This window comes from Pundamilia nyererei, unplaced genomic scaffold (assembly GCF_000239375.1).
Source record: "Pundamilia nyererei isolate P.nyererei 1_Seehausen unplaced genomic scaffold, PunNye1.0 scaffold00052, whole genome shotgun sequence".
Taxonomy (NCBI): domain Eukaryota; kingdom Metazoa; phylum Chordata; class Actinopteri; order Cichliformes; family Cichlidae; genus Pundamilia; species Pundamilia nyererei.
Window position 1 is genome coordinate 1,465,913 of NW_005187453.1, and position 14,712 is coordinate 1,480,624.

At 39.9% G+C, this 14,712-nt stretch overlaps 1 protein-coding gene across 1 annotated transcript in view; it reads right to left on the bottom strand.

The window, feature by feature from the left end:
* The window catches only part of st8sia1 (ST8 alpha-N-acetyl-neuraminide alpha-2,8-sialyltransferase 1), a 14,029-nt gene extending 2,763 nt beyond the window's left edge, over positions 1-11,266 (bottom strand). The window contains exons 1-4 of the mRNA XM_005733448.1: positions 10,440-11,266; positions 9,624-9,768; positions 3,952-4,061; positions 28-120 (exon numbers count right to left, since the gene is read on the bottom strand). Of these exons, the coding sequence (XP_005733505.1) occupies positions 28-120; positions 3,952-4,061; positions 9,624-9,768; positions 10,440-10,618 (527 nt within the window). The 5' untranslated portion in view covers positions 10,619-11,266. The remainder of the gene's footprint in view (positions 1-27; positions 121-3,951; positions 4,062-9,623; positions 9,769-10,439) is intronic.
* Positions 11,267-14,712: the final 3,446 nt, after the last annotated feature.

Consider the following 14,712-nt stretch of genomic DNA (forward strand, 5'->3'; position numbering starts at 1 on the left):
CAGTGGTGCAGTTTCCAACTTGTTTACCTTTTCTCTATGATGCTTGGGTTGGCTGTAACCAGATGTGTCTTTGTGCCCACATCCTCCGCATATTCCTTTGAGATCGGTGGAAGGTTACACCTAAATAAACAGAACAAACACGAGTCTGAGTTTTCAGTTGGACAACGGCAGATCAGCTCTGAACATGTTTAGCCCAAGTTAAGTGCATGCGTGAGTAGAGAAAGAAAACCATCATTAATGGAGCTCTAATACTGGTCACTATAGGCTATGAGATTTTTTTTAATAAACAGGAAGGGAAAAAGGAGTCATTTCAAATTGCTTGATCCGCTCATGATCACAGACACTATACTTTCTGTGGTCACCTATTACCAAACTTAATATTTTAGAGAGTCACTTTGACTACGTTCACACTGCAGGCGAAAGCGCATCAAATCTGACCTTTTTGACCCTATGCGACCCATATCCGATTATGATATGACAGTTTGAAAAGAAAAAATCAGATATTTTCAAATCTGACCTAGGTCACTTTCGTATGTGGTACTGAATCCAATAAATTTCTGGTGTTTTAGAAAGCGACTGCTGTTTGAATGGTCATGTCGCATTAAATCTGAATGTCAGACACTATATGTTTACATAATTTAACGACTGCATCTCAGCCTGTGACCAACTGTCACCGTGAAATGTTCAGAACACAGGGTGTCTAGAGGCTGAATTTAACACTTACATATTTAGTTCTGTTTTAGATTCTTGAACTCAATTCGACTCGATTTATTTCACATATTCACCCCCAAGATCCCAACTGTGACAGCCTTATCTTTTTTAAATCAACGTGAATGATATCCAGTATGGCAAATGACAGATTGTTGATCAGTGTGTTATCTGCCGTAAGCTTTATACAGAGTTAAATAATGATTGCTAAAGTATATCAACATTTTTTCCAGAGAAATAAGTTAATGTTTCTGTGCTGTCCCCAGAGTCACAGAGTTAAATAAATGGAGACCAGTTTTTCCAGGTTTTTTCCTGAGTTGATAAGAAATGTACCATAATCACTGTCTTCATTCTCACATTGACAACTGATTATAAAGCGGTGATGGTTAAGGGGGTAAAATAACAAATGTCTAAGTAGGATTTAAGCATGTGTAAAAACATAAACTTAATTCACTAAAATTTTTCGGACCAGAAGTCGCACTGGATTATAAGGCGCACTGTCGTTAAACGGGTCTGTTTTCATACATAAGGCGCACCAGATTATGAGGCACATTAAGCAAAACAAAACAGTCAGATAAGTCAAACTTTACTGAACTCATTCTTCTTGCTTCCTCCACTTCCGTACCATTGATTCATTAATGTTGAATTCTGTTGCAGCTGCTCCATGTTGTTGCAGTATATTAATGACTAACCTCATATTGTGGGTAGATTATCTCAGTTGTTCTCCTGACTGAAGTTTGGTCCGTTTAATGGTCCGTTTGATTTTTATCGAGTGGAAAAAAGTTAGCATTATGCTAACATAGCTGTATCACTAGCGATCACGTAGCATATCATTATATACCAGCTAGTGCAACTTCAGTAACCCTGCAAACATCACTGTTGTTTAGTTTTCTGTTTTCATTTATGTTGGAAGTGATAGCAGAGCTGTATGTTTTAATTTTTTCAGAAATCTCTCAGTCAGAACATGCTATATCATGTTTAGATAGAAACTAGCGAGCTAACTTCCTGCTAACTTCTAACTCCATTAAATTTAATAAATTCCGTTTTCATGCCTGGATGTTAAACTCAATTCACACCTGGTAAAGCAGCAACGCTGATCATTTTATTATAAATGAACGAATTTAGACAGTTTTTAACTCTCAGTGATGCCGCAGTGTTCATTTGGCTCTGGGACCTGAAGCAGACGGAGGTTTGGACACAGATTACTCCGCAGGACTCCTGACAATCCATCAAGTGGAGCGGCTTTGTAGCTTACCAAAGTTGTACTAAAAAATTTTTTGAGAGATTTTTGAGTGCCGTGTACCACATAAAATCTGTTTGAGGCCAGTAAGCACAAGTAGAATTCATACATAAGGCGCACCAATTACAAGGCGCAGTGTTGATTTTTGAGAAAATGTAAGGATTTTAAGTGCGCTTTATAGTGCGGAAAATGTGGTAAATTAAATTAATTCACTCTGTTTATTCACTCTAGTATTATGCACTGTGACAGCAACTTAATGAGGAAGGAAATTTAGTCAGAGAGAAAGCGAGTTTATGGAAGAAAATGTCTGTTACTCTGGTAACTGGCTCAGACCTGACAGGACTTGCGGATAGGAAGAACAAAGTGAAGTGGAAATGACGAAGAAAGAAAGAGCAGAGCTGGAGCAGGAAGAGGCATAATGACAAAGAGATCATGATCAGTGTTGCCAACTCCTCAGTAAGGAAAATCGCTATTGGCTGTCCTAAAAGTCGCTAGAAGTCGCTAAAAGACGTCATCACCTAATTTGCATAATTGGTCATGCTAATCTAATTGTAACCTATGTTGTTGGAGAGAGAAATAACATCGTGGAAGAGATATAAAGTGAGTAAAAAACGTCCTAAATGCATTTAGAATTTATTTAGAACTATAAATTAAATTTCTTTTAGCAATTATTGTTTTTTTTTAATGTCACAATTCCAGCCCTGCTCCTTTACCCGGGCTTGGACCAGCAAAAGTGACCCGAAATTGGCACTCTGGGAGAGTTACTTTGTGTGTGTGTGTTTATAAGTAGTTTTAAACCTTGTGATCCACAAAACAGCATAAGAGTAAAAGAGTAAAAGAAGAACTGACTGCGTTACAGCACCCGCTGCTTGTTGAGAGTAAAATGTATGTGGCTGGTTTCTAGACACAGAAGTAAAATGCAATTAGGTGGAACAGTTATGTTCATCTTCGCCACAGCAATCAAAACGGTGGGGCAACATGGTGGCTTCCACAAATCGGGGGACGCTCCTATTATTTTTAATGGACAGAAATCTAAGTTTATGCAAATACATGATTTGTTGGAAGATGTAATTGCACAATGGATCAATGAATATTTATGAGTAGAGTATTTTTTTTTCTATTAATTAAACTCAAAAATGCTTACTGTACCTTTAAGTTAACTCTCTTTCTGGAAGAGAAAACTCAAAGCTAACAGACAGCTCAACAGACATACAGCTGTTACCTAAACCTTCTTCCTGGAATAGGGCCAACAGTCAAAGTAAATTTAGAAGGTGACTCAAAAGATAACCACTAACCACACAGACAAAAAACACATACTCAACATTATACAGAAAACCTAATTTAAACATAAGACAGAAACAGTTTCACTTCACTGTCGCTCAAAGCAAAAAAAATGCTCTGTTGTGTTTTCTCGAGGCGGACAATCAGCTGTGCTTTGTGTTTAGACTGACACATACCTAGCCAGAATACGTCAGTTACCACGAATTAAAAGACGTTTGTGCAAATGCAGCTTGTATCAAGTGTTTATCCAGAAGTATTCACTATTTCCTGGCGCTCTCAAAGGTCATCCTTTAGTTGAAATGCATATGTCATGCATTTTTCTGCATGCACGAGGTCTGTTGACTGTTGATGGTACATTAGTTCTTCAACTTGAACTTCTACTGCCCTTATAACTGATGAAAATGTACCTTTCCCCCCCTGGTCTCCTCCTCAGTCTCAAGTCTTTGATTACTTTTTAAAAATGCCAAGACAATCAGCTTGTTTATAAAATACAATCGATAGTCCTAGTATAACACAACAGAAGATAAATATCTGACATACCCCATCAGATGTTTTTTTTCCTGCTTAACCTCTTTTCTTTCTCATCCTCACTGTGGCCCATTTTTCTGTCTCTGTTCTTCCTTCTTTGTTGAAATCGACACCAGCTCTTATAATCACTGATGGTATCTAGCAGGTCTCTGAGGAACTGCTGATTCAAATTTGGAGAGTTTTTTGTTTCTTACCTCATAACAAAGTCGGCCTGGTCGATATCCCTGCCACACTTGCTGTGTCTGAGAATGCCGCCATTGCCCACCACCGCACACTTCTTCAGGGGAAGCTGCAAAGGGTTTTCCTGCACAGGAGACAACATTAAGCTTTGTTAGAATGCACACAGCCACTAGCTCCTAAACACATGATGTAACACCCCGGGCCTAGTGCTAATGTGCCTTTATAGCCCCCGGGTGCTGACCGACAAAACCAGCAAAGTGATAAGAAGAGTTGAGGCAGGCTAATGTAATAGAGATGGATCATACACAGTTTCTGTGTATTATCCAGGACTTTAAACGTGGCATGGTTGTTGGTGCAAGAGAATTTCAGAAACTGCTGATCTATGGAGATTTTTCCATACAACCACTGCATGACAGGAGTTCTCAGCGAAAATGCCTTGTTGATGCCAGAGATCCAACGATAATGGCCAGATTTTAAGCTGATATGACAGCAACAGTAACTCAATAATCACTTGTTACAACTACAGTATGCCAAAAAGCATCTCTATATGTAAAGCACATTGAAACCAATAAACCATGAATTTCGCACCCCAGCCTCAACTCTTGCGGCCCAGTACCAAACAACCTGGGGGTTGGGGTCCGCTGCTTTACACAACATGCCTCATTCACTCATTCAGCCATTCACATAAGCACTTTTGTCTAAGTGCTTTCTAACACGCACACTGTGATGACACACATATTCCTACTTTCTGATAAATGCATCACAGATCAAATTATGAATCAGTATCTTGGCATGCAGACTGGAGCAGCCAAGGATCACATCACCAATATTCCAGTTGATGGAGAGCACTGCGCTAACCTGTATATACCTTTCAACATTGCTGGTGCCTTTTCCAGGGAACCATTTCCACTAAAGCACCTCCATATCAACAGAGATGCAGACTTTTTAGGTGAGCGCTGACAATACACCTCACAGCCCCTCTCCTTTTTAATCTAGAGGATATGGTGTCCATGTCCCCCCCCCAAAAATTTCTACTTTAAAATCTTCCGTTTTCCACTTTACTGTAGTCCATTTGAAATAAACAACCAACAAGGAAGTGACAACAAAAATTACCAGTCACTACCAGTAATCAATTTTGTTGCAGTGAATCATTATCTTACCATCACCACAGCTGAAAACTTATTAAGGACAGGATTAAAGCTGCTGCAGAAGACACTGAAACACCACCCAAAAGAAATGTCCTCTCTTTGTGCATTGACTGCATTTAACTCAAGGGAATGGATTAAGCGAGACAGTGGAAACAATTGTTCTCATTATTCCCCTCAGAGTGCACCCGCTTGAGGCACACACACACACACACACACACACACACACACACACACACACACACACACACACACACACACACACACACACACACACACACGTATAGAGACGCAAACACAGACTCTTTGCCCTTAAGAGTCTCTTTTAGACCTTTAACAGCAAACCAAGAAGAGGACAGGAACCAGAAAAACAAGCTAAAGCTGTAAAGCTCTAAAGGAAGACACTTGTTTCTTTAGCAACAGCACCAACTACTTACATTAAACCAAATCTTTTACTAATACGTGGACATATCTTTTCTTTGGCTTGTTAAGTTGACCTGATTTATCCAACTGACTGAAAAGACAAATTTAACATGATATAAAAGAGAAAACATGTTTAAGTAGTTAGTGTTGGACTTCTGTTCTATTTTTTGGTGTTATAATGTGCATATAAGATTTTTCACTCAGTCAGTTGTGCTCCATACGCTGTCAAAGGTCTAGAGAAAAGGAAAGACATCACTAAGTAAACATAAAAAAAAAGATTATAGGACTCTACTGCTCAGTTCACTGAGCTGTATGTATATATGCTCTGTTTCAGTCACTGAACTAACCAGCAATTAACTGTCAAAGCCCTAATTGGCACATTCCCTGGCACATGCCCAGATACTGTAGCTGCTGCCAGCTTGGTGCAGCGTGGCTGCTTGTCGGCATTCAGACCTGCAATCACAGCAATGGGAGTTGAGAAGAAGGGAGTGCTTGTGTGTTTGAATTTGAGCACAGTACATCCCACCAAACTATCAGTTGTCTTTTTACTGGGAACCATAACTAGCCACAATATAGGTTTAAGGAAGTGAAACGGTCCCCATAAAAATATGCAATGGACACAAGGACATGGCTCTAGAGAGGAGCAGGGAAATGAAAAGATGACACATAGAATATAAAGACCTAATCATAGTATTTAGTCAGAAAAACACACTTGGAATAAAAGAAATGTTGGGCAAAACAGTCACTATAGAGTCAGTTCACTTAAAAACACAAAACCCACCGTGTTACCTTATTGCACTGTTTTCTAATGGAAATAATGTTCAGCGCCACTGTTTACAGTGTTCTGAGCACTGTCTGCCACACATGTCGATTAACAAGTACATGAAGTGGAAAACTGGTTTAATATACATACATATACACAATATACATTGCAGAAAATGTCATAAACTACTCCATCATCTTTGCCTGTAATAAGACTCTAACACACTATCTGTACATCTAAAGAATATCAGCTGAAAACCTCATTTTAGATTTTTTTTTTGCTCTCTTTGCATGTTGTGAGTTGCTGGTCTCCTATGCCCTGAAAAAAGAGCTTATTCAATGTGCAACAAGCAGATTTGCAGTTTTCATCGAAGCGTTATCGACAAGTTTGAGGTGAGAAAAAAAGTTGCTAGGTTTGTGTCCCCTGTCCGGCCAGACCAAAGCTAAAGTATGATTTCAGCAGCTGTGTATTATTATTGAGTGACTTGGTATGAAGTGCATTACCACTGGCATTGGCACTGGTACTGAGAAACGTAGAGAAGGAAAATGGAGATCCAACAGTGGTTCTGCACTGCATTATACATCAACATGCAGCAAATGCTCGACATGTAAACATACCACGTCTGTTCTCCTGAAATGTGTAAAAACACTGCCAATTCTGAGCATTTTGAGAACAAACTAAGGCACTGTATGTACTGCAATTTAAAGAAGTGCGTTGGCTCAGCAGGGGAAACGTGTTAAAAAGATTTTTTTAAGTTAAGAGCTGAAGTGATGTATTTCATGGTGAAGCGTTTCATGGAAATTGGAAGACTGGATGTTCCTGAGATCAATGATCCAAAATGGATAATGGATTTGGCATTCCTTGTAGACATGACACAGGAGCTAAAAATCCTGAACCTAGATCTACAGGATCCCGGACAGCTCATCACAACAGCCTATGAGACTGAACTGTGTAAAACTCAGCGTTGTGGGGTTTTTTTTGTAGTCTTCGAACACTACCGTGGGCCTCCAATGAAACGACCCCAGCTCATCTGAGATTGAGACTCCTGCTCTCAATGTAAGAAACAAAGCAACGCTCCCAGTATACTTAATTGAAAACGGGGCTGTTTTGGAAATCTCAAAACCAAGGTATATAGTTCCATTAGAATTAAAAAATAAAAATAAATAAACAGTGATTTGGATTATAGTTGACACATCACCAAAACAAAAGGCGAGGTCTTGCAAACTGCTTGATTTGTCCAAAACACATACATTTATTTTGCCATCATCTAAAAAAAAGAAAAGAAAACCAGCATATCTATATTTGAAAAACAGGATCCTGTCTTTCTGTGCCACTGTTGCTTAAGAAATAGTTCCTGTAATTGGTTGTGTAAACAGCTGCAGGTTCATCTCCACAAATGAAATCACAGTGCCAGATTTAATTTGGATAAAGCAATGTAGTCTGAGTTTAGAGCATTACGTGGAGCAAAGATGCATAGATTCTGCTAAACAGGAAATAGGAGAGGTGAAGTATGCAATCTACTGCTATGCGCAGATGATATCTCTCTCTTTAGCTCAACATTTTCTTTTACATTTGCAAGTGATTTATCTGCATTGAAATCGCGTTGTTGCAGCATGTAGTACAGTCAACTGCTTGTGAACACAAATATCTAATCAGTCAATCGCATGACAACAACTCATTGGTCAAACTAAATAGTGAAATAGGGTGACTTAAGTGTCTTTAAACATGGCATGGTTGTTGGTGTCAGAAAAGCTGGTTTGAGTAATTCACAATTGCTCATGTACTAAAGGTGGGAATCCCCAGAAACACTACGATACGATCACAATTCTTCCGACACGATTTGATATCAATGTGGTTTTTATTTCGCAATTTGAAACCAGACCGTGAAGCATGTCAACACTATGGCAGGCTCAGAATTAGGCATAAACATGAAAGCATGAATTCATTCTGCTTGTAGCAACAAAATCAGTTTAGGCTGGTGGTGGTGACGTAATGGTGTGAGGGACGTTTTATGGGCACGCTCTAGGCCCCCTTTGTATCAACTGAGGATCATTTACGGCCACACCCTACCCAAGTATTGTTGCTGGCCATGTCCATTCCTTTATGACTATAGTGTATCCATCTTCTAATAGCCGCTTTCAGCAGGATGAACCTTCTCACAAAGTTCAATAAAATACAATCTGGCTTCTTGAACATAACAATAAGTTCACTGTCCTGAAATATCCTCCACAGTCACCAGATCTCAATGCATCAGAGCACTCTGCACGTGGAGGACTGGATGAATCTCGTCATAGATGTGCAGCACATAAATATACAGCAACTGTGTGATACTGTCATGTCAATAAGGATAGAAATCTCTGATGAATGTTACCTGTACCGTGTTAAATATATTATACACAAATAATTAAGGCAGTTCACGCTAGTACTAACAAACTGTACCTAATAAAGTGTCCGGTGACAGTAAGTCTATGTTTAAACCAATAAATTAAATGCAAATGCAAACACACACAAGTGCCTAGGTTGGTCATTTTATTTAATTATTCACACTCACCTCCCCCTGTCCTTCATGAAAGAACATGCACAGCTCATGCCTGGAAATTAGGGTAAAATATTCATCACATGTACCAAGAAGGATATTTGACTGCAGATCTAAAGCCTCAGAGAAAGAACTCAATACGGTAAACACAGCAACAGCACTTACACCTATAGCTCCCCTTTCGTTGCTGCTTCTACTCATGAACACAAAAAACCCTCTTTCTTTTTTTCCTAAGTGAAAATAGAGCAAAGAAGAAAGACCTTGAAGCCACGCCCCTTTCCAGTTTTAAGTAGTGTCGCAACAACACTGTCCTAGACTTAAGTGGAGAAAGAAAACCAGAACAAGACTTATATAGTTGAGTGTTATAAAAGGTCAGAGCAGGAGCCTTTTTAATGTTTAAAAAAAAGCTAAAAAGGAAATTGCAGGGAATAACTAACTGTATTATCTTTTTCAGCTTTCAAGTTGCCCCAAACCACTAATCCCGTCACATCTTCATATCGACTCCTGTCCACACTAAGAGCTGTAGACCTGTAATCCTCTCCCCTCCTCCATTATGGATCAGCTAGATTTCACACTAACACAGTCACCACAACACATCTGTAATGCACCGGGTAGGACAGAAATCAATTTTCAGTTATTTGGTCTCAGTCACATCTCAAAGACACAGCTGCCGGTCTTAAAAACATGCATCTCTAGATGTGGGAAAGTCAAAACCCCACAATAAAACCCAGAGGAAGGACTCGTATGTGAACTGACCGTCACAGCAACTCACACAGCACTATTTTCTGAGAAACATAAGAGCGTTACTTATCAGTATACCTGTACAAAGAGAGAGTACGTGTTGTTGTTGACGGTGTGCGAGTAGTAAAACTCGCCATCGTACCACAGGACTTTGCCCACAGGGGAGTTCTCCTTGGTCACTGCAAACATCCGCTTCGGATCGCAGCATTCTGACAGCAGCTTCCTGTGGAGAAAGGAGGAAACACCAATTTTGGTGACTAAACTAAATTAGATACTTTAACTATATTACATCATTACATCAAGCTAATTTTAAACTGCCTTTTCTCCCATCTGTTAATTCCCAAGAAGCAAGCAAATCTAAGTCATCAACCTATAAAAGGTCTTTATAGCTCCATTAAAAGAGAACCACAGAAACAACCCAGCTCCAAGTGAGCATCACATCCTCCAGCAGGCGTGCTCTTCAGGGGTCACTTTCTCTGATTACCCTGTAATCAGCTTTGCCTCTGAGAATGTTTAATAAGATATAAATAAAGCTGCTACTGTGTAACTAACACACTCAGAGCTCTGTTTTTGCTTTGTCTGTGGTCATCTTTATGGCTGAGACACTACTGTAATACACTAGAATTACTCCCTTTAGAATTATGGTTTTGTTTGTCATAATTGTTGGTCTTAAAGCACCAAAATATTAAAAGCATGTATTAATTACGAAATTGAAACTGAAATTAGAGGCCTATTTTTTCCTGGGAATCTGTTACATTCAGCAATAAGCCTTAAAATTATTATTAATCATTTCATCTTCTCTTGAAACACACTTAAATCCAAGGGGGGGGGGGGCACACACTGCCAATCACAGCTTGAAGCTTATTAAAGGAAATTCAGAGCTCTGAGTCGAACCTGTACAAATCGATGCCGGTCTGGTTCTTCTGCCAGTCTTCCCCCTGCCTCAGCACCTCCTCCACTATTTCTTTATCGCTCGGCAGTCTGTAGACAGGGAAAACGTAAAACCAGCAAAGCACCAGCACGCACAGAGCGGCCCAAGCCGACAATTTGGCGCGGTAGCATCGCAGAAACATCTTTCCCTTTTATTTTATTTTCCCTCTATCCCTCTCTTTTTTTTCTTATCTGTTTCTCAAAACCACCAGCAGAGCGAAGCCTGTGGTGTGAAACGCAGTCTTTTCAAAGCAGGTCTCTCTGTTCGTCCCGAATCCCCGTCTCATCCCGCAGACGCGGTGGGGGTATGAATGGAGGAGCAAGGTAGTCTGTTATCCAGTTGTTTGGCTCGAGCATCAGTTTGGAAATCCGTTTTTTTCTTGGCGAGGTTTTAACAGCGAGCAGCGTCTATCCCTGCAACGGCTGGCGCTGGGTCGCGGGGCTGTGGGGCAGCGTGTGTGGCTCTGCAGGAATCTGCTGTTCTGTTCTTGGTGCATCACCATCTCCATTACAGCGCGCGGTTCGTGAGGAGGCACGCGTGTTCCCTCCAAACCCCGCGTCCTGCTGCATCCCGATTCTGTATGTCCCACTCCTTTCCACCTGGATCTCTCTCGACCCCCACGACCACGATCACCGCGCGTTATCGCCCAGATCCTGGACTGGGGGTCTGCGGTGCAAGTTAACCAGCTAATTCCGACTCAGCTCCCCTCCACCTCCCCGTCTTTCTTCTATCGACACCGCCCCCTCCCTCACCTCTTTCCCCTCAGACAAAGTGCTTCTTGTGCAGTCGGAGGCGCATCAATGCCAATAGTACCTCGTGCGACAACGGAAAACGGCTTTCAAAATAAAAGCACACGCGATCCTTACGGCTCACGCTTGTCCACTTTTCCCCTGCACCTAGCAAGCTGAGAAGGACCTGAACACAATTTAGGTTTGAATTTTATTGAAATTATTTTATTAAAGTATCTGCTCTAACACAACATATAGATAAAATCATGGATAAATAGCTCTTCTAGCACGTCATGTTTATTTAGGGATAACCCAAACAGTAGATGTTATATAAGTTAATCACATAACCCTTTTTTAATGGTTTTATGGCCTCTGTCGTTGTAATGCAACCTTTGTAGTAGATTTTCTCCTCTTGCTGGAAGTTCCTTTTTGCCCTTTAAAATGTTCCAACAAATCTTCTTACTGTTTCTCTCTCTACAAATCTACAAATATATAAAGCAAAATCAACTTTGGTTTAGTCCTGACTAAATATTTAACAGTATATTTACGCATGCCGCACTGTAGAGCATGCTGAGCAAAGGCTTTTGATGTTTTTATGTGCAAACATGCAACCGAGGAGCACATGGAATATTATAAGATTATAATGCTTCTAGGCGTGCAGTGCATTCTGCCAGACCATATAACACACTCACATAATGTCAATAAAAAGGGGGAATAAATTCAAATCTTAAATTTGCAAATGTGTCGATAAAGCAGTGCCATAAAACACATGCCTTAGAGCATATTGTGTAATCTTGTATCTGTTATGATAGCAGTTACAGGTCTTAATCTATTTTACATGAAAAAATATGCTATTCTAATCCCATATAAGAAGGTGAAGCTGAAGGTACTGTCCTTTTAACACTAAAATGTTAACTGTCAAGCTTAATGTTAAACATTCTGGCTTAAAGAGCAGATAAACACATCAAAATCCAAAGAAGACTTCTTATCTCAAGGAGCTGGAACCTCAGCGGAGCGTGCGACTCCAAAGTTTGCTGTACCAAGTTTAGCCATCAGCGCTTCTCTTTCTTCTTTGGACTTGCCTTGAAACATTTTTCGATTATTAGGCACTATCTTGATGATTGATTTCATAAAGTAAAAGGCACAGCATCCACATGCTACTGTAATATTCACTGAAAGGCTTCTGCTAAGTAATTTACAGTCCTACTGTGACAAGTGACTGTTTATAATATTACCTGTACATTTTTTTAAATCTTTTGACTTTTCTTTTACAGCATATTTCAACATATTTCTCCAAGTTTCTTGAGTGAGAGTCTTTATTTTAAAGATCCTGCTTCAGAGTCACGTCTGTATTACCGCTGACTTGTCAATGACTGACGCGTAAAAGCAACCATCTTCTCTGATGTGAATCGCTGTCTCCCCCTGCCGGACATCTCCTGCACAAGCGAAATAGGATTTCACATGAGACGCTGGTGCAGCTGTGAGATTACCACACCTCAACGCCACACTAAAGCCACTTTGCGATCTCATTTTAATCCTGACTTAACCATCTTCAGACGATTGCTTTACAACAAAAAAGTCCCCTTTTTGCCATGTGCCCAGGATTTTTCTTTTGAGTTGGACTGCAGCTGCAGTATAACCTCCTGTGTGAACCTTCGCTATGTAACTGCTTTATCCCCCCCAGAATAATCCGGTGTGTGGGCGTAGGCATACCAGATTTTCAGTAACTTGAATTTTTTAACTTTGCTTCCAGCTGTGCTTTCTCTCAGGATGCCTCTTTGACCCTGCCAGTTATGAGATACTTATAAGGGAACTCAAGATAAGGCACTTATATATTAAAAAAAGATACTAAAAATACACAAGAAAGAAAAAAGAGCCTCACAAAAGTTTCCCTTGATAAGGGAAGTGATGTGATAGTGATGTGATAGCATCACACAACTGCTGCAGATTCGTGAGCCGTACACGTCCATGATGTGAGCCTGCTCATCCACGACATCCCAAAGGCGTTCTTTTGGATTGAAATCTGGTGACTGTGGAGGCATGGTCAGCAAAAATAGTCAGGAGGGCTGGGGCATTCAAATAATGCTCATTTGACACGAACACACCCAAAGTCCCAGGACGATTACATCTCCACCTCCAGTCTGAACAATTGATAAAGGGCAGGGTGGTTTCATACTGGCATGCAGTTTATGTCAAAATCTGACCCCACAAACTCAAACATTTTTTCCAATCTTCTATTAACCAGTTTTGGTGGGGTCAATGTAAACTGTGTAAACTGTGCCCTCCGTTTTGTGTTCCTAACTGACAACAGTGTGGTTTTTCTATTGCTGTAGCCCATCTGTTTCAAGGTTTGAAGTGTTTGTGCCTTCAGATAAGCTCTTCTGCATACCTTGGTTGTAACAAGCGGTTATTTGAGGTACTGTCATTATGGCTTGAAAAGTCTGCGCATTATCTTCTGACATCTAGTATTAAGAAAGCATTTTTTTCTAGTGGACTGTTCTTCATTTCCTGTTTTTTTATGTGCCTGTTTTTGACACACCCTCTGGAAACCCTAGAGAGGTTCATGTGGGGAAAATCAGCAGTTTCTGAAATAGTCAGACCAGACCATCTGGCGCCAATAACCACGGTCAAAGTCACTTAAATGGTATTCCCTCATTCTGATGCTCAAGTTTAATACATGATTATTAAAATAACTCAAAGTTGTACTTTAGGGCTGTAAATGAAAAAAAAATTACTTTCATTTTGTTTTTCCTAAAAAGTAGTACATTTGATACACAATACACACGATAACTTAACTTGTTATGTCATGACCATGGGTTCAGGTGGACTATAATGACAAATACAACAAATGCAAAATAAAACTTTAAATATCTTCTTTAAATTCAAAAAAATAATTTTCCATTTGTTCTTTCCTTTAAGCCCAAAAGTAACTGACCTATTTGTGAAAGCAGCACCAATAGAAAGTGCATTACAAGCAGTTCCCCGATACCAAGGCCTGCCTAGTTTTTCTTTTTGGGTGCCCGTGTGCCTGTGCAAAGACAGGAGGGAGTTGGGTTGCATCAGAAATAGCGCTCCCACCTGCTGAGGATCACTGGAAAAAAAATATGACAGAACATTTGTTGTCCCCTTCATCTTCTTCCTTTTACTGACACTCGTTACACACTGAGGTATTGTCTCTTTAGCTTGCCCACCGCTGAAAGCAGTGTACTGCTAATATGACAGATAAGTTGGTAGTGTATGCCATAAGAATATTTACTGGCACAAAAAAACCCAAGCTCTTAGAGTTATGTTGTCTATGAATTTAATGGAAATTATTGAGCTAAAATGATTCAAATACAAGCCCACGTAAGATATATATTGATTTAATTAAAAAATTGCAAAGACAAAGAAGTTTGAGATGTAACAAACTGAACAATAATACTGGCAAGCAATCTTCAGATTTCTAGCAATGAATATTTAATACTCTATCTTGAACTTAAGAGCTGCTGAATGCACTGCTCTTGAAGCC